The 22,297-nt window shown below is 42.6% G+C and overlaps 1 protein-coding gene across 3 annotated transcripts in view; it reads right to left on the bottom strand.

The window, feature by feature from the left end:
* LOC137641507 (uncharacterized) overlaps positions 1-22,297 on the bottom strand; it is a 130,017-nt gene that overhangs the window by 68,506 nt on the left and 39,214 nt on the right. For 2 of the 3 annotated variants that reach the window (XM_068374125.1, XM_068374126.1), the window contains exon 3: positions 231-463. In XM_068374125.1, the coding sequence (XP_068230226.1) occupies positions 231-463 (233 nt within the window). The remainder of the gene's footprint in view (positions 1-230; positions 464-22,297) is intronic. The other variant, XM_068374127.1, reaches the window with a different exon arrangement.

Raw genomic sequence — 22,297 nt, 5'->3', positions numbered from 1 at the left:
ACAATTGTGACAAAAAACCTTCATTATGCAGTTCATTTCTTGGGTACATATTTTTTTTTTTTTTCAAATAAATCCCAAGAGCCATAGAATATAACGATGGTCGTTTGGCCAAATTAGTATACGACCTTTTATTAAAGAGAAATTTCCTAAGGTTTTCCACATCTAAAGTACAATATGAGAAACAGGAAATATATTACCATGGACGTTGAGTTTTCTGTCTGAAGTCTCACCTGAGAAAGAAACAAAATGGATGATATGATGAGGTTGACTTTAGAAAGCTGACGCACACTTTTAGAAGAGTAGTTTTCATTACAGATGTTTGACTCATTCACGACTCTTATTTGCCTTCCGTCTTCGTCTCCAAAGGAATTGTAAAAAGGCGGAGACGTAACAGATGCAGAGACGGACTGGGAGCGAAACGATGGATGGATTCGAGATGAGGATGGGCCTCTGAAGCTTTCTTCTGGGGACAACAGAAGAAAATCTTAACGGTCACATTAAACAATGCATGAATTACATCTCGATAAAATCAGAACAATTTGAGTACTAATCACTAAGTTATATCCAAGGATTTTGAAATTAGTACGGGCTACAATTCCTTCCTATGACAAAATTTCATGGTCACACAACACATGGTTTTATTAGTGGAAAAACTTTCTTTAGGACGGATTTATATGCTGACGGAAACGTTAAAAAATCAATGTACCATTCACATTGCATTGCATCACTGAAAGATTCCAATATAATATTAGGTTAACAATTAAAGCAGGTTGTGTGTTTTGAGAATGTGGAACAAGTGACACAGTTTTGTTGTACTGTTCACCCACAGCTAGAGATATTTATGAACAAATGAATGCAGAGGCTGTGTTAAAAGAAAAACGGTTTAGGTCCACAAAAACGGCACTTCTATGAATTATTTGATGAGCACTTGATTGACACTTTGAAGAAGTTAGAGGTGACACACTTTAATGCCGCACCATCAGATATTCAAGAAAGATTTTCTAATTTGGAAACTGAGGCAGAGAAGTTTAAAGTGCTGGCCTCATTTTCAAAATCTCACATTCAGGGACCTGACAGAACAGTGTGAGAAAATAGGTTCTGCTACCAGTTTCCAGGACACTCTGGCTTGTATGCCAAAGAGCTTGAACAGAAGCTGAAAGACTTTCTAGACTTGTCATTAAAAACCATGTCCATGCTTGAAATACTGACATTTATCCATGAAAGGGAACTCTCTGAAATATATTGAAATATCTTAACAATGCTGGTTGCCTACAGTAATATAAGCAGATGAGCAACCTTGTGGAGTAATGAGAACTATGGGTGTGGAGGAAAAGCCCCAAAAATCTTGAAGTAACTGGTAGCAGGGTGACGGATTGGGTTTAAGGAGATAGAAAAGATGTCTTTTTGGCTTCTACTCCTGATGCCTGGCAGATGATGTTACTGCAATTGGTAAGGACCGGCAGGGGTCAATTGCCTTAGTTAGATAGACACTGCACATCACAAGGAACCAACTATACTTTGATGAATCTAGCCAATGAATCCTCTATGGATTTAGTCAGTCTACGGAAAGAGAAAATGACAGAATGGCCCCCAGTTCCGGGTGTAATGTCACTCTCAGAATTTCCAGGTTTATGAATATTAAAGAAAAATTGAAAATTGGTAACTGGAAAGTTATAGCAGGCTGAGAATGAATTTATGAAATATAGCTTGGACATCTTGGCCATAAGTTAAACACGTTGTAAGGGGATTGGTATGCAAATCTTAGACCAAGGAAATATATATATATATATATATATATATATATATATATATATATATATGTGTGTGTGTGTGTGTGTGTGTGTGTGTATATATATATATTCAGTAAGATCATATGGAGTTGAAAGAGAAGAGCAGAGAAGGCATTAAAGGAGTGGAGAGCAGTAAAAAGTAATTTGTTACTGGCAAAGTTTTTGTTTTAAATCAAAGCAGTGCAATAGGAATTTTTTAGTTTGCTATGCACCACCAAATTATTTTTCCTGAAGAAAGGAAATATGAGTACTTTGAAGAACTGCAGAAAGTAATAGATGAGAGCCCAGAGAGAGAGATATGAAAATTGTGATTGGTGACCTCAATGTTAAATTGGAAGGAATAATCAGGGTATAGAGAATGTGATTATGTTGAGGGTCCTGGTGCAGTAGCTAATGAAAATGGAGCACATTTTATAAGTTTTTGTTCAACTAACAATCTTGTTATTGGAGGTACTCTTTTCCAGCACAAGGATATCCACAAATATACATGGACTTCACAATGTGGCAATTACAAAAATCAAATAGATAACATAGCTATTAATAAAGAGAGAGAAATGTAAGAAGCTATAAAGGTACAGATATTGGTAGTGATCACCAGCTCATCATTGCCACACTGAAATTAAAACAAAGCACCCAATAGAAATGTAGATAGAATGACTAGGTTTGATAAAACTAAGCTTCTATAAGATGAGCACAGAGAAACATTTTCAACTGAATGTAGAAATCGATTTGCAGTCTTAGAATCTCAAAGAGACGAAGAGTAGACACCTAGCAATGAATGGTGTGATATTAAGAACATATATCAGTCAGTTGGTAGTGAAGTTATGGGACGGGCAGTTACAAGGAGAAATTCAATGGGTATCAAATGTTACTTGGGATACTATAAAAAGGACACAAAGACAGAAATTGGTTGTTGAAAGTCTTCCAGAAAGTAATAAAATTACAGGGTGAAGCATGTTAAGTATTCTAGTATTGATAGTGAGGTCAAATGAAAATCAAGGAATGACTGGAGAGAATATTTAGACAGGAAAGCGCATAAGGCTGACAAAGCTATGAATTCAGGGAGTGGCTATGGTATAAGAATTGCTCATAGAATTATTAATGAAATCTCTATGGGGGCAAAAAAAAAAAAGCAAATACCTATCAAAAAGTCTTTGCATGGTTTCTGTCATTCTTTGAAGGTGACCCCACATGCCCTGTGGAGGACTGCACACAGAAAGAGCCTGTATGGTTTGGTTTCGATGCCCTGTTAACAAAACATGAGCCCATTCCTCTGTATTATGCAACTGGTTAACATCCTGTAATAAATGCACCTCCAATAGATTTGCATGCTGTTCTGGCACTGATGAAAAAATCTGCAGAAACTATTGATGAGATACATGGCTATAGCAATACTGATAATGATAATCCATCTGTGGTCATAATTTGCGACCAGACTGTATACTCAAAGGCTCTGGAGATTTACCAACTATCTTTACAGGATGCACTCCAACAGGTCGTTCTGTGAATGGGTGCATTCAATGTACAGTAGTCACCAACTTCTTGGCAGTCATAGGACATCAAATCGAAAGTGCAGGACTTTGAAATGTGCTGATTGAGTCGGATGTACTGGCTTCTGGTTCTGTTGATGCATTATTTGAATGTCATCCTTATAACGGAGGTATCCAAGCATGTACGTTAGGTGCAGAGGCACTTGGTTGACTTCTAGGGGAAACTTTCTTACAGTGGAATGCCAAACATGATCCTCTACATGTGTAGTTATTGGCTAAGAAAGTTCATCACCAGAGAGAGAATCCATGTCACAAATGATGCAAACCCTGTTGACCTCAGAGATCTTTAAGCAAACACAGAAAAGTTTCCAGGAGTTTTGCTCTTCACTTAGACAAGATGGCGAATTTTGGTCATCATAAATCAAGAATGCCTGATTATTCTTGCAGTTTCTGAAGTCGACAAGAGTACTTTGATGCTTCCAAGGTTCATAGCTGTTGACAGATGAAATGGTGTGCGGTACTTACCTGCATTTATTCTCCATGTTTTGAAATTCGGATGCTGATGAACAGTGAATTGGCAGTTCAACAATCCCGAAAGAGCACCTTTGGCTGAATTCCTCCCAGTTAGATAATAGAAGGCATTGCAAATCAAGACACAAAATGTACGGGGGGATTAATTAGAATTACACTGAACCTAGGAGCTATTCTGGAATGAATGGTCCTCAGAGCTGATCATGGAGAACACCTGCACTTATACCAAGAGATGTCTAAACAACAAAGCATGGAAAGCAGCAAGAAACCCAAAGATGCTGGCTCAAAACGGGTTTCGTTTGATGAAATATCTGTGCAATGTATTCAAACGTGCATTGAAAACTGGATTAATCCATTTGAACGAGACAAGAAATTATGTCACCTGACTTCCTGAGAGCATACGACAAAAGTGTTGAAAAGGGGTAAAAATCTTGCCAGCAAGAGGTTGGACATGACAGGCAATACTGACTTCTATGCTTCCATGAGAAAGAACAACCTTAAGACCTTTGCAAGTCTGAAGCAAAAGGACATCCTTGTTAAAGTCAACACAGGAGCTCTTTAGGCATTTGATGGTGATAAGCCAGACCAGAATTATGTCACCTCCAGAACTATTCAAGCATTCACTAGGTTCACTGCCAGTGTCCATTGTGACTACAGAGGACTATCAAGTGAAGAAAGTGAATTCCATCTTACAAAAGGAACTGGTGAAACATACTGATACCGATAAAGTGATCCCCATCGAGAGCACGTGTATTGTTGATGTAATGGCCCTCACCCATGGATTGGAAGTGGACACACCAATGTGTCATCTTTACCACTGTTGTGTGTGGTACTAGCATGTCTAGTCGCATTGACTGGGTTGTAGATACTTACCCTTCTATTTTCATCAAGAATCCAGAAAGGAATATGCGAGCTGAATCTCCAACTGGCCTTTCAAAAACAACAATTCATTCTGAAAATAAACATATTGATCATCAGTTCAAGAAATTTCTTCATGGTTAAAAATATAAGAAAGAATTGGCCATCTTTCTTCTGAAGGCCTGACAGCAACCAATCTATGAAGAATTGAATATTCGATCACTGTATATCGCAAATGGAGAACAGTGTATTCTTCTCAAAGTTCTTGGAGAAGCATGAGATAAGGTCACCTCAACCCTGGTTCAAGATTTTTCCTGCAACCATGAAGAGGCCAATAGTTGGATTCATGCTGCCTGGAATGATGTGGCTACAGTGTTTTTGAAATCTCCTGAACCTGATGTCACTGTTTTGTCAATCTGCATGATTCATGATATTCAAACCTATTTGTTGTTCAAGACTGGCACAAAGTAGTGGACACGACATGCCAATCTCATCAATATAGGATATTCTTTTGGACGTGCTGTGTGATATGCCTTCATTGGTTATCATGCATTCAGTGGTTCAACTCAACAAGTGCTTATGTAGGCCAAGGCAAAACAAAAGTAAATATGATCCAAAATCAGCCAGCTTTCCAAAATACAATGAGTCAACTAGGCAGGTCTTTTGTGGCCAATCTCCTCACAGCCGGAGAAGCAGTCATCTGGTCTTTGTATGATTCAAAATGGGATCATGATGTCAACAAAGTCAGATATGCAAAGTTCGGCTTAAAAATAACTGATTCCTCAAAACTATCACTAGGCCAGGATGCATTCTAGAAGCATATTTAACGAGCAGATTATCAAGCTGCTATTTGGCCAAAATACTTGTAACTAAGACCAATAGTACCATACGGACGTGGATACAAATGGAAAGTTTGTCGTGCAGAAGGTAATCTGCCCGAAAATAATTCAGTGTATTGGTTGGTGCAGCCAGCAGCACCTCAAGCCGTTCTCCAGTGCATCACTTGCAAGTGTCGAAATTGTTCTGGTGAGCGCTGCATGTATAACGGAAATCAGTTACCTTATACCGGTGCCTGTAGCTGTGGCGAAGGTCTGTATGAGAACAGGCAAAACATTGACACTGTTAATAGTGATGGTCATCCGTTGTCAGAGGATGGTCTAGATATTGAATAAATAATCTATAAACAGAAGATTGTATATCATTTTTGCTATGTTCATGAAGATAAAACATGTTGAGGATAATCCATATTTGATATCAATGTCATTACCTGTAGTATTGTTTCAGCATCATTACTTTCAAAGATTGTAACTTTGGTATTATTTTTTTTTACCTTAGAGTTATTTAAGCTCGAAAAATTTTGTTAACAACGAGCAACATTTATGACTGCTATAGTACCACTTCTTTATGTTGTAGTGCTATCATGCAATTATCATTCATCATTGTCTTTTCAATAACTGAAAAGCACAAAGGAGCTCTTCAGCGTAAACAGTGGTTTATCAATTTGTGGTTTTTTGTTATCATCGTATGTTTATAGTTAGCTTTCTTATGATTCACCATGTTTTCAAAATAATCAAAGTAGGAGCTATTGTGTTGCAGAACTTTTAAGGTCTGTTATTGTGGTAGTCAGTGTTATAATTTACTCTGATATAGGAGGTAAGTATCATATTTCCTATTTCTAAACTAAATACTGGATATTCTGTACAGCAGTGTAATGCATGTCTGTGACATAACAAAATGTTTTATTTCGAGTTTTGTACAAAATTCTTTATATAGATTGTTTAAAACATGATATTTTTTCATTTAGCTGTCAGTTTAAAACTAATATATTCAACAACCTTAAAAAACAAATTGTTTCTTATTTGTGCATTATGAAAAAAGGCTCGCTTTTCGAAACTTATATATTAGAATTTTTGGTTGAGGTAGCCATGTCGTCCTGATGGAAGTTCCTTCCTAGGTATATTTGACTACAGTGATATATCCCAGAGAATTTACCAAAGGTATCCAGAATTCTAACTCCTGGAGCGAATATCCCTTAAAATTTAAAAAGGGATATCGCGTATATCAGAGGACGTATTCTTGACACGTCTCATAGCTATCTACACCCCCAATAGCGTTTTCGCTTCGAGAGGGAAAAAGTGGCAAGAATATAGGAGAGTCGTTAAAGAGGTGGTGCTCTCGACACTCCTACTGTACTGTAAATAGTGCGCCGAATTGCCACCGCGAGGCGCCACCAAGCCATTCTTTCTTTCATTTGTAGCTTTGCTGACCGGTGTTATCCCGTGTTATATCTCGCTATTTTGGAAGTATTTCGTCGCTATGATGTCTTCACCAGCCTCATCAGCTTCTGGAAAGTTAACTAATGTCTTTGGATTGTGTAAATGTAAGCTCTTGCCAGTTTTACTCTTCGATTGAGATCGTAATTAACGTAACAAGAGCTGTTGCCAGCCGGATGGTGCTCATGGACGCACTCGTTCTTCTTGTTCATTTAGTTAGCAAGAATGATTTCCCGGCATTATTTCACTTTAATAATTTTAGCTTTTTAGATATTTAGCTAGGGAATTTTATATTATGTCATTGTTGTCGTGGATTTGGCTATTTATGATCGAGCCTCACGAGTGCTAGGCTTCCTAGCCTAGGCACCTACACAGTTCATGCATGATATAACCTCCCTGGTAAGTTTTATTGAAGCTCAGGCAATATTTTATACAATTAAGATATTACTGCATAACATTTTCCTCTTCCAAGATAGTATACAAGAGAGTTTCGGTGAACGATTCTCTATGCTCCTAGACTTAATAGCCTAGGGACTTTAGTATACTTTCTTACACGTCCCTTATTGCTCTTGTATTGTCTTTTAAGGGGAGACTGACACCTGCTATACCTTTTAAGTCGATACTATCTCTAGCGAGATCTAAGAGCAATTCCCCTTCCCTCTGATCAGCTTAGGCTACCCTCAGTTAACTTTGCTGCGAACTGTGTTCTGACAAAATTTACTGGGGTGTTTCGTTTCTTTCTCTTAACCACTGACACAGTTTTGAGCTGAGAATGGAAAATCAGAGTAAAGTCTATGTTAGGCATCCTACTGTCTTTGTGAAATGGCTTCCCAAGTCAGGTTAGGTTGCTGTTCAGGAGGCTAGTCCTCCCTAGGCCATACTGGAGGTTCTTGTATATCAATTTCCTCCCTCCTCGGTCTGGCAGACAGTCATGTACTTGTAGATCTTAGTATGAAGAAATGATTTCTTCCTTACTTAAGATCTCTGGTAAAAGATTCTGTTCTCTAGTGAGATTGTGTCCTATGGCCACTTTCTCACTTAACTAACCGAACCTGGGGAAATGATTTCTCCTACTTGAGGTTACTTTATGAGATCAGAATCCTTCAAGTTAGGTAATGCTCTAGGGTTTTACCTTACTTATAGGACTTTTACCCCTTCCCCACTGTCTCTTTTGTATTGGATGAACCATCACCCTTCTGGTAGTTGTTCTACATTTGACCCTACGGGTAATCTATAGAATTGGCCTGAGGTTCCCTGTCTGCTGCCGGCAGGTACTCTCATATCATTGAGTGTGCTCTCCAGTCCTCGCTTGGACTGCCTTCCATACCCCATATGAATGGGATATGGTTGAGTGGAAGCCCGAATATAATTCCCCCTTCCACTGCCACCCTCTTTCGGGATGCAGGCCGGCAAGGCTGAGCCTTTGCCGTCCCCCATCCTCTCTTTCTCTCTGTCTTTCCATATACTGGGCCGGCCGCCGGCAGCTAGTAGCTGTCGTCGGCCATGTTGGGCAGATGCCGGCAAGCACGGCAATACTGGCGACATGCCGCTGCCAGTCATTGCTGTAGCCCAAAAGTTTTCCAACCTACAAGTGGTTCATGGGCAGCCAATTATGAGACCATCACTTTTAGGGAGTGATTCTCCCTACCAATAAATGATTATTACCCATTAATTTAATCCCCTATATTGAACATGGAAGATTGTGTTAAGAAGACACCTTATATCCAAGGATATTATCTTCCCCTTGAATTCATTATGAATCTATGATTCAATATTGGAGGAGGTCATAGCAATGGGCTGGACAGGAAACACATGTAGGTGTCTTTCCTACTTTCTAGCTTACTCTATCCAAGCTAATATTAATTAAATATTAATTAGATATTAATTAAATATGTATGCTGAAATCTGAGAATTTCACCAAATACTTATAGCTTTTCTTTCTTTACAAGAGGAGCATCCCGTGTGCGGGAACAACTTTTGCAGGGTCCGTAATAAGAGCTTCTACAGACATGGCATGTGCAGGGCCCATGCTCGCTGCGCAGTCACCAAAGGGGCTCTCAAGTACTGGGACCCACAGGTATGTACCGTTTGTGACAGGGGCTCTCAAGTACTGGGACCCACAGGTATGTACCGTTTGTGACAAACTGATTAAAGAGGCTTTTGATGATCAAAAGTCTACTGAGTTTAGGGATGCAGCAAGGGACATGCTGCGAAAATGGGTCAGGGGTTTTCAGAAGAACACCTCTGGCCCATACCTGCCTAATGAGAGGATGAGGGATTGTCTCTTCCCTAATGCATCTGCGGATGCAATTGTTCCCCAGGCTCAACCTGAGATCCCCTTAGTTCAGATTCCGGTAGAACCTGACGTTTCAGATGCCTTACAGAGCATCCAATTAGAGGACAACATGTCTGTTGTCTCGGAGGAGACTGAGAACAATCTCCTAGTGGATGAACTGGAGCAGGAGGATGAGATACCTCCTGAGACTTAAGTCGAGAAAACCGAAACGATTTCGGTATCGTCTGCAGCGGTGACTGATCCGACGCCTTCGACTTCTTCCACCGCACCCCAGTTGGATTCCATTACAAGTACGCTACACTCGCTACTGTCCATGGTGCAGAAAATTCAAAAGAAATGGTCCGAAAAAGAAGCATCTTTCCGGACGGAGATTCATCAGCTAGTTGCATCACGTTTAGCCCCGAAGAAGTTAAACGTCAAGGACCTCCCCGCCTTCTCTGACGTTAACCCATGGAGGTACACAGAGCATATGCCTATATCGGGGGGGAAGTTCTTCCTCTCAGAGAAACTGGGAACAGTTCCAGTAGAGGAAATCGAATTTTGGCCTAGCAAAGGGGCCTATCCGGATTGCTATGTCCGTCTGAGGACGGAACCAGCATCCAAGGAGGAAACAGAGCCGAAAGAGACGATTGTCCTTGAACTATCTAAGGCACAGGCCTTATATACAACCACCTTGAAAGAGAGGGCCTTTACTAGTTCCAAGGTGTCGGCTCTCAGCAAAAAGCACCCATCCTTTATTGCTGACCCCAAACGTGCCTTCCCCTTTATGGACAAAGGGTTTAAGGCAGCCTTAAAGGCAGTTGAGGCAGGGAAACCTTGCCCTACACTTGAAGAGTGTAGACCATTTTCCCTCGCCTTCCCTTCAGATGATAAGGATTGGAAGGATGTCCATAACACCTTCACAGTTGGGAAGCTAGAGGCAGATATCGCTGGACGGCAGTTCAACGAAGATCTCCCGAAGCTGTCAGAGTTTCTCCTGCGCAGGGAACAGGAGACTAAGGAACGTCTCGCTGCTTCCATGTCTCTGCAGACTGGCATAGAGACTATGGCAAGCATCCCAGACACCCCAGATATGTACATGGTCTTTGCCAAATCTCATTTGGCAACAGTCACCAAGGATTTGTACAATTTTATTAAAGCCAGAAGGGCTTGTAGGGAGTTTGTGTTCGCTTCTGCTACAGTGAAGCACGAACCAAGGAAGCTGATAACTTCCAATATCTGGGGAAAAGACCTCTTCCCAAGTGAAGTGGTCAAAGAGGTCGTAGATAAAGCCGTTTCGGAGAATAGGAATCTCCTCCCCAAATGGGGCTTGTCCTCTAAAAGGAAATCTTCCGCTGATGAGGGTCCCCAGCCGAAGAACAAGTCAAAATGACCAAGAGTGCCCTCACGGCCAAAGCAACAGCCACAGCTTCCCATGGCCACGATGCCCCAGACGGTGGCACAACCAACCACCACCTTTCAACTGGTGCCCCAAACGCTGGCGACCCAGTCGCCCATGTTCACCCCAGTATTTGAAAGGCAATCAACTACCTTTAAGCCAAAGTCTCGAGGTTCCTTTCGAGGATCCTCTAGACGCCCCTTCAGAGGTAGGGGCAACAAAGGTGGACGTGGCCAAGGAGGCAAGTCCTCCAACCAGCACTCCAAGTGAGATGCTGCCGGTAGGAGGGAGACTTTTCCACTTCCGGGATCGTTGGACCTTCGATCCCTGGGCCCACAGCCTAATCAAGAAAGGACTAGGGTGGAGTTGGAGCTCAACTCCACCAAACTTCCCTCAATTCTTCCAACACTCAACCCCCGTACTGGAAGAATATGTTCAGGAACTCTTGAACAAAAGAGTTATATGGAAGGCAAAGTCCATCAGATTTCAAGGAAGGCTATTTTGTGTTCCGAAGAAGGATTAGGAAAAGCTTAGAGTCATTCTGGACTTATCACCACTCAACAAGTTCATAGTGAACCACAAGTTCAGAATGTTGACGCTTCAGCACATAAGGACCCTTTTGCCCAAACGGGCATTCACAGTCTCTTTAGACATGACGGATGCATACTGGCATGTTCCAATCAACCGTCAAGTTTCCCCCTACCTAGGGTTCAAACTACAGAAAAGAAAGTACGTTTTCAGAGCCATGCCCTTCGGCCTAAACATAGCCCCAAGGGTATTCACAAAGCTTACGAATGCAGTCATTCATCAACTACGCCTGAAAGGAATCCAGGTGGTAGCCTACCTGGACGATTGGCTGGTGTGGGCAGCATCCGAGGAAGAATGCATGCAAGCCTCCAAGGAAGTGATCCAGTTCCTGGAACACTTAGGATTCAAGATCAACTTGAAAAAGTCTCGGCTTTCTCCAGCTCAAAAGTTCCAGTGGCTGGGTGTCCACTGGGACCTACAGTCACACTGCCTTTCCATTCCATCATAGAAGAGGAAAGAGGTAGCAGGATCTGTCAAAAGACTCCTTCAATCCGACAGGATATCAAGAAGGCAACAGAAGAGAGTGTTGGGGTCCCTCCAGTTTGCCTCAGTGACAGATCCAGTATTGAGAGCAAAATTAAAATATGCATCAGGAGTTTGGAGAAAATACGCATCAAACGCTCAAAAAGATCTACAAAGACCGATACCAAATCGTCTGCGATCACTACTCAAGCCATGGTCGGAGGCCAAGAACCTAAGAAACAAGGTACCCTCAAAACCACCTCCTCCAGCAGTCACCGTTCATACGGATGCCTCGAAGGAGGGGTGGGGAGGTCATTCTCATCATAGGAAAGTCCAAGGAACCTGGTCTCCCCTCTTCAAGTCCTTCCCCATCAATTTTCTGGAAGCCATGGCAGTTTTTCTATCTCTGAAAAAGCTGAAACTTCGCTGCTCAATCCACATCCATTTGGTTCTAGACAGCGAAGTAGTAATGAGATGCCTAAATAGACAAGGCTCGAGATTGCCTCACATAAATCAAGTGATATTGGCCATCCTTAGTCTAGCCAAGAAGAAGAGATGGCACTTGTCAGCAGTCCACCTTCAAGGGTTCCGCAATGTGACGGCGGACGCTCTATCCAGGGTCAACCCGATAGAGTCCGAATGGTCTCTAGACGCAAGATCATTCTCTTTTATATTACGCAAAGTCCCAGGACTGCAGATAGACCTCTTCACACCGAGCAACAACAAGAAGCTACCCTGGTATGTAGACCCGTACGAGGATCCTCTAGCCGAAGCAATAGATGCAATGTCCATAAATTGGAACAGATGGTCCAAGATCTACCTGTTCCCTCCAACCAACATTCTGTTGAAAGTCCTCGACAAACTGAGATCCTTTCGGGGGACAGCAGCAATAGTGGCCCACAAGTGGCCCAACAGCGTTTGGTTCCCTCTGATAACGGAACTACGCCTGAAGCTGATCCCGTTGCCGGAACCAGTTCTGACTTAGCAAGTGCAGAAATTGACTGTCTCCGCTTCATCAGAGAAAACCCAGAACCTTCATCTCATGATTTTCTCACCCTAGCGGTCAAGAAACAGTTTGGGATTTCTAGAGACAGTATTAACTTCTTAGAAGAATACAAGTCAAAGTCAACAAGAAGACAATATGAGTCTTCCTGGAAGAAATGGGTGGCCTTTGTCAAGGCGAAGAATCCTGAGGAGATTTCTACGGATTTCTGGTTGTCCTTCTTCATCCATCTGCATGAACAAGGTTTAGCAGCTAATACGATTACTACATGTAAATCCGCCCTAGCCAGACCAATACTATACGCCCTCCAGGTAGACTACTCTAATGAAATCTTTAACAAGATTTCTAAAGCCTGCGCTAAACTTCGGCCTGCAGCTCCTCAATAGCCCATTTCATGGTCTTTGGATAAAGTTCTTCACTTAGCATCATCCCTGAACAATGAAGATTGCTCGCTGAAAGACTTGACTCTAAAGGTGATATTCTAATTTGCACTAGCCTCAGTAGACAGAGTTAGCGAAATAGTGGCCCTCTCGAGGGATGATGGCCACATTCAGTTCACAGACAGCGGAGAACTGAACCTCTTTCCAGACCCGTCATTTCTCGCCAAGAACGAGCTGCCCACTAAGAGATGGGGTCCCTGGAGAATCTGCCCTCTGAAGGAAGAAGCATCCCTCTGCCCAGTGGAATGCTTAAAGGTCTATCTTCATAGAACTTCAGACTTTAAGGGAGGTCAGCTTTTCAGGGGAGAGACTTCTGGTTCAACGTTATCCTTGAAACAGATAAGGGCAAAAATCACCTATTTCATACGCAGAGCGGATACAGACAGTACACCTGCAGGTCATGATCCGAGAAAAGTTGTCTCGTCTCTGAATTTCTTTCAGACAATGTCGTTTGAAAGCCTGCGTGCTTACACTGGTTGAAAGTCTTCCAGAGTTTTCTTCAAGCACTACGCGAAGCAATTACAAGAAATAAAATTTCATGTGGTAGCGGCAGGCAGTGTTATAAAACCTGCCGCTTGATTACTGAGAAGAACAGTGCACTATTTGGGACTTTTAGTGAAGTGTGTACATGATAGACTTTTAAGGTATATCATGTTGAGTATTGTGTTTAGGAAGACACTATAGACTGTTCTATCTATACAGGTGACATCAAGCATAATAAGCTGACACAAGTGCCAGGCATTCTTATATGCACAGTGTTCCTATTAATAACAGCATACATAGTGAAATATTATATTTCCCTTTGAGTAGCTAATGTTTCCTTTTCAGGTGAAACTTATTTATTTTCTGTTATTACTGTTTATGCTTTTACGCAGAATTATTCAGCGTAAGATTTAATTGATTACAACCATGATTTCTATTTTTGTAATAAACAATAGAAGGAATCATTGCGTCTCTTTCGCCTCAAATATTCGAAATTATGTATAAATCAGAGCATCCTTGATTCTCTTAATATTTAAGGAAATATTGGGGAACTATGGTTTCTACCATTCCTAGCAAACAGGTAAGAACTGATTGTCCTAACTGTTTATCTTACTAATTTAAGGTTTCCTACATGTATACAAACCTGTCTGTCTCATTATATCCAGACTTGGGAGGATTCAGTAACCTATACAGGACTATACCATCTAAGTACAAACTATGCTTTATGTATATAATGACACTAATATACATACTGTTTGCTAGATTGTTCCTTGAACTCATAATCCTCGGGATTTTTCCTAAAGTCTTCCTAGACTTTTCCCTGTAGGGGGCAGGAAGAACTGACATATAACTGACATATTTCATGATCAGTTAATTGATGTATAACGGTAACATCAAGTGTCTCTGGTCCAGAAGACGAAATAGGAAATATTTATCTCGAGATAAAGGCACTATTGAAAATCCACAGATACATTAATGCTCTGGTAAACTTCCATCAGGACGACATGGTCTGAGCCCAAAAAACGGATTTTGAGCGAAGCGAAAAATCTATTTTTGGGTGAGATAGCCATGTCGTCCTGATGGACCCACCCTCTTTTTGACAAAAGGATAATGAATCCCTCCCTATGGTATTGTATCTGCAACACCTACAAAGCTAAGAAGAATGGCTTGGTGGCGCCTCGCGGTGGCGATTCGGCGCACTATTTACAGTACAGTAGGAGTGTCGAGAGCATCACCTCTTTAACGACTCTCCTATATTCTTGCCACTTTTTCCCTCTCGAAGGGAAGACGCTATTGGGGGTGTAGATAGCTATGAGACGTGTCAAGAATACGTCCTCTGATATACGCGATACCCCTTTTTAAATTTTAAGGGATATTCGCTCCAGGAGTTAGAATTCTGGATACCTTTGGTAAATTCTCTGGGATATATCACTGTAGTCAAATATATCTAGGAAGCTACTAATGAAGGAACTTCCATCCGGACGACATGGCTACCTCACCCAAAAATAGATTTTTCGCTTCGCTCAAAATCCGTTTAAAATCCTAAATTTCTATCTATACGATGACAAAAGTCTCTATGCTTGTAAAATAAAAATATTTATGACACATGTAGTGTTATATTCATGCTTATCATTGTATTTGATTGTTTTGTACCAAATTGGTCAAGATATGTCACGAAAGGTACAATATATAGTGGATTTGGTAATTTTCTCCTTAAAACAGGATTTGTTTTATTTCTACCACCGATACAAAATTTCACATATCTTGCTTAATATGCATGATATATCTTTCGTTCAAATTTCAGTGTAATGCTAATAGATGCTGATAACTTCAGAAATTAAAATATTCATCGTATACCTAAGATAAAATAAACATCACATTTCGAAAATATGGCATAAGAAATATCTTTAAATTTCATCTACACTACTTTGACAACAAACGTTCTACATATATCTAAAAAAAAAAAAATGTATTCCATTTCTGTTCTTATAACGATGTATACTAGTGCATTTACCAGTATTATACCAACTTTAGTGGAGTTCCATCGAAAATTGTACATTTTATAGCAAATTAGCTGCTTTTCGTGTAACAAATATACCTTTTTTTCATAGAATGGATGCCTAAAATTTTGATTAACGTTCTGACTTTATCATCTTATGATCCAAACAAAAAGAAAAAAAAATCATCAAACGTGTTAATTAGGAGTGCAACAATATCTAAAAAATTTTCCCTTTTGAGAATCAGCCCCAGGACTATAGTCCAGGAGCCCAAGGACATTTGTTTCACATTTCGAGTACATAAGGTTTGACACCTGGAATGGATATGACTCTACTCTAGAACCACTCAAAGGCCTTTCGTGAGTTCCGCAAATGTAGACTACCACTAGAAGGCACTGCACGAAGTACCCCCAAAAATAATGCTTAATTCACACTTTGAGTAAAACCACCAAAACTGTGCCAAAAAGTTCACTTTGAGAGTCTGATAAAGCATTAGTAATTCTTTAGTTCCGCAATAGTGAACTAAGGGGCTTAAGAAGGGCCTACGTAACAATACCAGCACCCCATCCCATTTCACATTTAATTCACATCTCGAGTACATCCATGAAACTTTGCCCAAACATAACCCGTGACCCCTTGACTAAGGACCTATGGCTCTAATATTAATCAGTTGTAAACTAAGATGCTTGAGAAAGAGCCAAAATGCACACCCTTCCTAATTAGCGTATTTCGTGTTTAATTCACATCTGCAGTACATCCATGAAAAAAAAATGCCAAAATATCGTTTGGGGCCCTCTCAGTAAGAATCAATGTTTCTTAAGGCAACTAATTGTGGACTAAAGTGTTTGAAGCTAGCTATACACTTGCTTACCTCTGTTGTAAGATTTACAGCTACTGGTTAAATATCTAAAATCATAGAGCTAAGATAGTTCAAATTACAGAGTAGTTGGTTGCCATATGCCTTTGGTAACTAAAAAGTGGTAACATTTTTATAATCAATTAAACCTATTTTTCCATGGCATTTGAAGTTTCATATAGCTCTGCTGTAGAATTTGAGCAGAAAATCATAATCAAACACTTTAAATTCTTTAATTAAAACTGTACTACCTATTCCAACTCTAATCCCATTAAAGGATTTAGCGCTGTACCAACCGTGTGTCACACAATTGTACATAATTCCTTTTGCATATATTATGCTTGTATCTTCGCTCTTCCCTCGCACTAAACGAACATGAAAATTCATGTCTGCTGTTTCCTCTGTAACATTGTCTGTCTTGTTAACTTGTTATATCCTGTTGCCTTGAGGTTTTGTATATAAAGGAGAGTGTCCTATAACAATATAACTCAGTTGATTGCATCCTGCCTTTGAGTTCACAACCCTCTCTCGGCTCGTCACATTGGTGACCCCGGAAGTCGACTCGCTCCCACTGCCTTCCATCCCCACCTCCCTCGCCCCTCCATCGTTGGTACTATGACGGAGACGGACTCTACTACAGCAGTTGGCGCTGCGGCCGCCCCATTGAAACTTTCACCGTTCGCCAGCGGAGAAGCGTTTGCTTGGTTTCAACGCGCAGAAGTCCACTTTCGTATCAGGGGCGTGACTCGCTCAACCACCAAAGCAGATTATGTTCTCGCGGCGATACCCGAGGATACCTTCCCAGAAATATCCGACTGGCTTTGTGAACAAGGAGACATACCTTCTGCAGCAGTACTCGCCGTCGCCAGCCATCCGTATAGCAAATCTTTTTCAGCTTTCGCAACAACCGTTGGGGGACCAAAGGGCTTCGCTTGCCCTCAGGGAAATGACCAGTATCGCTCGCCTTCAACCTGCCGCAGACGGCTCTCCTCGTGAGGTGAACCTACTTCGTGCCCTTTGGATACGCCGTTTACCCGAACCTGTACGCGCTGCTATACCCGATGTCGATAGTTTACCCATAAAGGACTTGATGACCAAAGCCGACGCCCTTATGGACAGCCACTTCAAGACCTCCATCAACGCCTCCACCCCTGACGACGAGGATGCCTATTCAACGTCAACCGAAGCTGACATGAATGCCGTAGGACATACACGCCTACCCCGTGACGTGCCGAAGCGGAGACAAAGCCGCCCACCACCCACCAATCGCTCGCGCCCCAACGAACGACTTCTACATCCACTTACTACCTCCCATCCGCCGCAGTTTTGCTACTACCACTTCAGATTCGGGGCAATCGCGAAGAAATGTGCCAAGGATTGTCAGTGGCCAAAAAACGTGTAAGTAGGCCATCGCTTGTGGCGGTGGCCTCCCATGTTTCTAATCTTTTCTTTTTACAGGATGCAGGAACGGGCGTGCGATTTTTGGTAGACACGGGTGCTTGTCGTTCTCTTTTGCCAAGGAAACTCTTCAAGGCACGACGTAGTCTGTCTACATCTGCCGACGTCCGCTTGGTAGCTGCCAACGGATCTGCGATACCCACCTACGGTTACGAGAACCTCACATTATCGTTCGGAAACAGTAAATTCAATTAGAAGTTTCTCGTTGCTGACGTCACAATGCCAATCCTCGGTGCGGATTTCCTCTCTCATTTCCACCTTCTGGTCGATGTCGCCCACCGACGATTGGTCAACGTAGACTCGTTCTTGTCGACACCTCTTCAACCAGCCCCCTCTAACCTCGCTCTCCACATCAGCACACCCACGGATGCCTACGCCCACCTCCTCACGTCGTACCCGGAAGTTTTCCATCCAGAACTTCGCCAAACGCCCACGGTTCCTGCCAAGCACGGTATTTATCACCATATCAAGACGACGGGACCCCCAGTCTTTGCAAAATTCAGACGTCTTGCACCGGAACGATTGGCAGCCGCCAAACAGACGTTCCCCGAAATGGAGAAAATGGGCCTTTGCCAAAAGGCCTCCAGCCCATGGTCGTCACCCTTACACATCGTTCTGAAGAAAGACGGCTCCCTCCGTCCGTGCGGGGATTACAGGCGCCGGAACATGCAAACAGAACCAGATCAATACCCCCTCCCAAACATTGCCGATGTGATCTCCTACCTGCACAAAGCGAAGGTTTTCTCTACGCTCGACCTCCTGAAGGGGTATTATCAGGTGCCTATGAACCCAGAAGACATCCCCAAGACTGCCATCACCACTCCGTTTGGCACATACACCTTCAATTACTCCTGTTTTGGCCTTCGTAATGCTGGGGCAACGTTTCAACGTCTCATGGATGGCATCTTAGGGGACCTCCCTTTCTGTGTATTATGTGGACGACATACTTGTGTTCTCCTCCTCAAAAGAGGAACACCTCCGTCACCTGCGTATCGTGCTCGACCGCCTGCAACAAAACGGCCTTGTAGTCCGGTACGACAAGTGTACCTTTGGCGCCAACGAAGTGTCGTTCTTAGGGCACCGTATCACTCCTGAAGGAGTCCATCCCCTCCCTGAGAAGGTAGCAGCCGTTCAGAATTTCCCCGCGCCCTCGACCGTCAAAGCTCTGCAGGAATTCTTGGGCATGATCAACTATTATCACCGTTTTCTGCCAGCCATTGCTGCCACTCTTGCTCCCCTCTACGCCTCCCTCAAGGGCAAGCCAAAGGACCTGAAGTGGGGTCCCCTTCAAGAAGCAGCCTTCTGCAATGCAAAGAAGGCCCTATCAACTGCTGCGGCTCTCACTTTTCCTATCCCACACGCCCCTCTCCTTCTCTCCACCGATGCCAGCGACGTCGCTATTGGTGCAGTACTCGAGCAGGTGGTCAAAGGCTCGCCCCGCCCATTGGCCTTCTTCAGCAGAAAACTGTCCAAGGCAGAATCGGGTTATTCTACCTTCGATCGAGAATTGCTGGCGGTGCACTTGGCTGTCCGTCACTTTCGCCATTTCTTAAAAGGTACGCCCTTCGTCATTCGCACAGACCACATACCTCTGGTGCACGCCTTCACTCGACAGTCTGACGCCTGGTCCGCCCGTCAACGCAGACATCTCTCCGCCGTGGCTGAATACAATTGCACCCTCCAATACGTCCCTGGGAAAATGTATCCCGTTGCCGATGCCCTGTCAAGAAACACGTTGGCTGCCGTTCAACTGGGATTGGATTACAACGCCCTGGCTGAAGCCCAACGACAGGATCCAGAGTATCAAGCTTGTAGGACATCCTGCACGTCCCTCCGTTGGGAAGATTTTCCCCTCGAAGACTCCAACACCACCCTCCTCTGTGACGTCAGTACTTGTAGACCGCGACCTTGGATTCCTGCTCCCATGCGCCGACAGGTGTTTGATTTCATTCACGGCCTTTCACATCCCTCGTGCCGTTCTACTGCACAGCTGCTGAAGGCAAAGTTCATTTGACACGGCATTTCTAAGGATGCTAAGGATTGGGTCCGCGCCTGTACTTCTTGCCAAACTTCCAAAGTACATCGACACACGGATTCAGGAGTGGGCACCTTTCCTCAACCTCAGCGTCGTTTCGCACACATTCACGTCGACGTTGTAGGCCCCCTACCCACATCACAAGGACATCGTTACCTGTTTACCGTCATCGACCGCTCCACTCGTTGGCCTGAAGCCATTCCCATGGAAACTGCAACGTCCGCCTCATGTACATCTGCCTTACTCTCTGGATGGATTTCAAGATTCGGTATCCCTGAGCATATTACTTCTGACAGGGGAACCACTTTCACCTCTCAATTGTGGACGTCATTAGCGAATCTCCTGGGCATCACCCTACATCAGATAACGGCCTACAACCCCGCTGCCAATGGAATGGTTGAACGTTTTCATCGCACCCTCAAAGCAGCTTTGATGTCCCGCTGCAAGGATTGCAACTGGTTTACTCAGCTTCCCTGGGTCCTCCTGGGACTAAGGACCACTCCTAAAGACGCCCTCGACGTCTCGGCAGCTGAAATGGTGTATGGCGACCCGTTGGTCGTTCCTGCCGAATTTTTTCCTTCTACAACCTCCTCCGACGATCTCCAGCGCATACGTCACGTCGTGGGAAAATTTACTCCATGCTGCCAGACTTACAAGCCCCCAGCGAAGCATCACATACCAACGGACTTGCACTCTGCAACGCACGTCTTCCTGCGCAACGACACTAGCAAGCCACCACTAACACCCCCTTACACGGGCCCTTTCCTTGTGATCCGACGCAGTCCGAAAGCATTCCTACTAAACATTCGGGGCAAAGAAGACTGGGTCTCCATTGATCGTCTAAAACCTGCTTATCTTCTGCCAGATGACCCGCCTACAGTTCGCCTCTCCAGATCAGGGCGCCCTATTTAACATATACAGTATGTCATTTTTAGGGGGGGAGCCATGTACCAACCGTGTGTCACACAATTGTACATAATTCCTTTTGCATATATTATGCTTGTATCTTCGCTCTTCCCTCGCACTAAACGAACATGAAAATTCATGTCTGGTCTTTCCTCTGTAACATTGTCTGTCTTGTTAACTTGTTATGTCCTGTTGCCTTGAGGTTTTGTATATAAAGGAGAGTGTCCTATAACAATATAACTCAGTTGATTGCATCCTGCCTTTGAGTTCACAACCCTCTCTCGGCTCGTCACAGCGCCATATGTAAGTAAAAGGATCTAGATGCTTTAAAGTATATTTTCAAAATTACGTAATTTACACCTTTATCTTTTCTTTTTTAACTTCTACAGCGAATTTGTGGAAAGATACTTATGTCAATTTTCAGGGAGTGGTTATAGAATTTAAAAAACACCACATTCCTCAAAGCTGAAATAATTCAAAATCAAAGTTGTTCTAAATCCAAAATATTGGGGATACGTTGGATGAGTCTCGTAAGATTAGAAAAAAAATTCCCTCGTTGCAGTTTTAAAGACAACGGAAGTTAGATAGCCTTAGTAGCCTGTATTTTCAGGAGCAACTTAACTGCTTCAGATAAAATGTTTGGAAGGAGATCTAAAAGCACCTGTGACTATTCCGAATATAATTGGCATCCATAAGAAAATTTAGATAAATTAGTTTCAGAAAGTTTTAAGAGACTTTGATAATCTGCTTCCAGGATGTATGTGTCAGTACGTTTGACTCATAGTACCGCATCCTGGTTCTGCTACACATAAGGAAGAAATATGGCCAAGAATTAGAGAGTCTTAGTAGAGATCGACAGTACCGTCCCGTTGTCTGGGGCCGATCCTGAGTTTATCAACAGTCATTACAGAATGTAGATTTTTCAGTAACTTTCTAAACTCCTCTGTCTCTTTCCATTGCCAACCCTAGTAACTTTGTAGCTTTGATGTACCATTAATGAGCACTTAGAAAATTTGGATTTTGAGTTCAATTTTGTAATTTGTGACTTCAACATTTTCAAGATAATTCAACGATACCGTAACTGATTATTTATGTGCTGAATAAGCTTGTGAATTACTTTTTGTTAAATGCACGAACTGTAGAAAAAGATACAGAGTAACATCTGTTATTATCCTCGTGTCCTATATTTTTATGTCTTAAGCCACAATTACCACACGGCCACGTGACACGGGATATTCGCTCTAGGAGTGGTAACCCGGTGATACATCTACAGGTAAAATTCTCTAGTATATCACTTGCAATAAATATCCTAAATAGAAAGCTGCCTAGAGGAACTTCCATCAGGACGACATGATACGAGCTCAAAAATACTGAACATACTGTAGAGAGAGAGAGAGAGAGAGAGAGAGAGAGAGAGAGAGAGAGAGAGAGAGAGAGAGAGAGAGAGAGAGTG

This window comes from Palaemon carinicauda, chromosome 5 (genome assembly GCF_036898095.1).
Source record: "Palaemon carinicauda isolate YSFRI2023 chromosome 5, ASM3689809v2, whole genome shotgun sequence".
NCBI classification, from domain to species: domain Eukaryota; kingdom Metazoa; phylum Arthropoda; class Malacostraca; order Decapoda; family Palaemonidae; genus Palaemon; species Palaemon carinicauda.
This window is presented reverse-complemented; position numbering and strand designations above follow the sequence as displayed.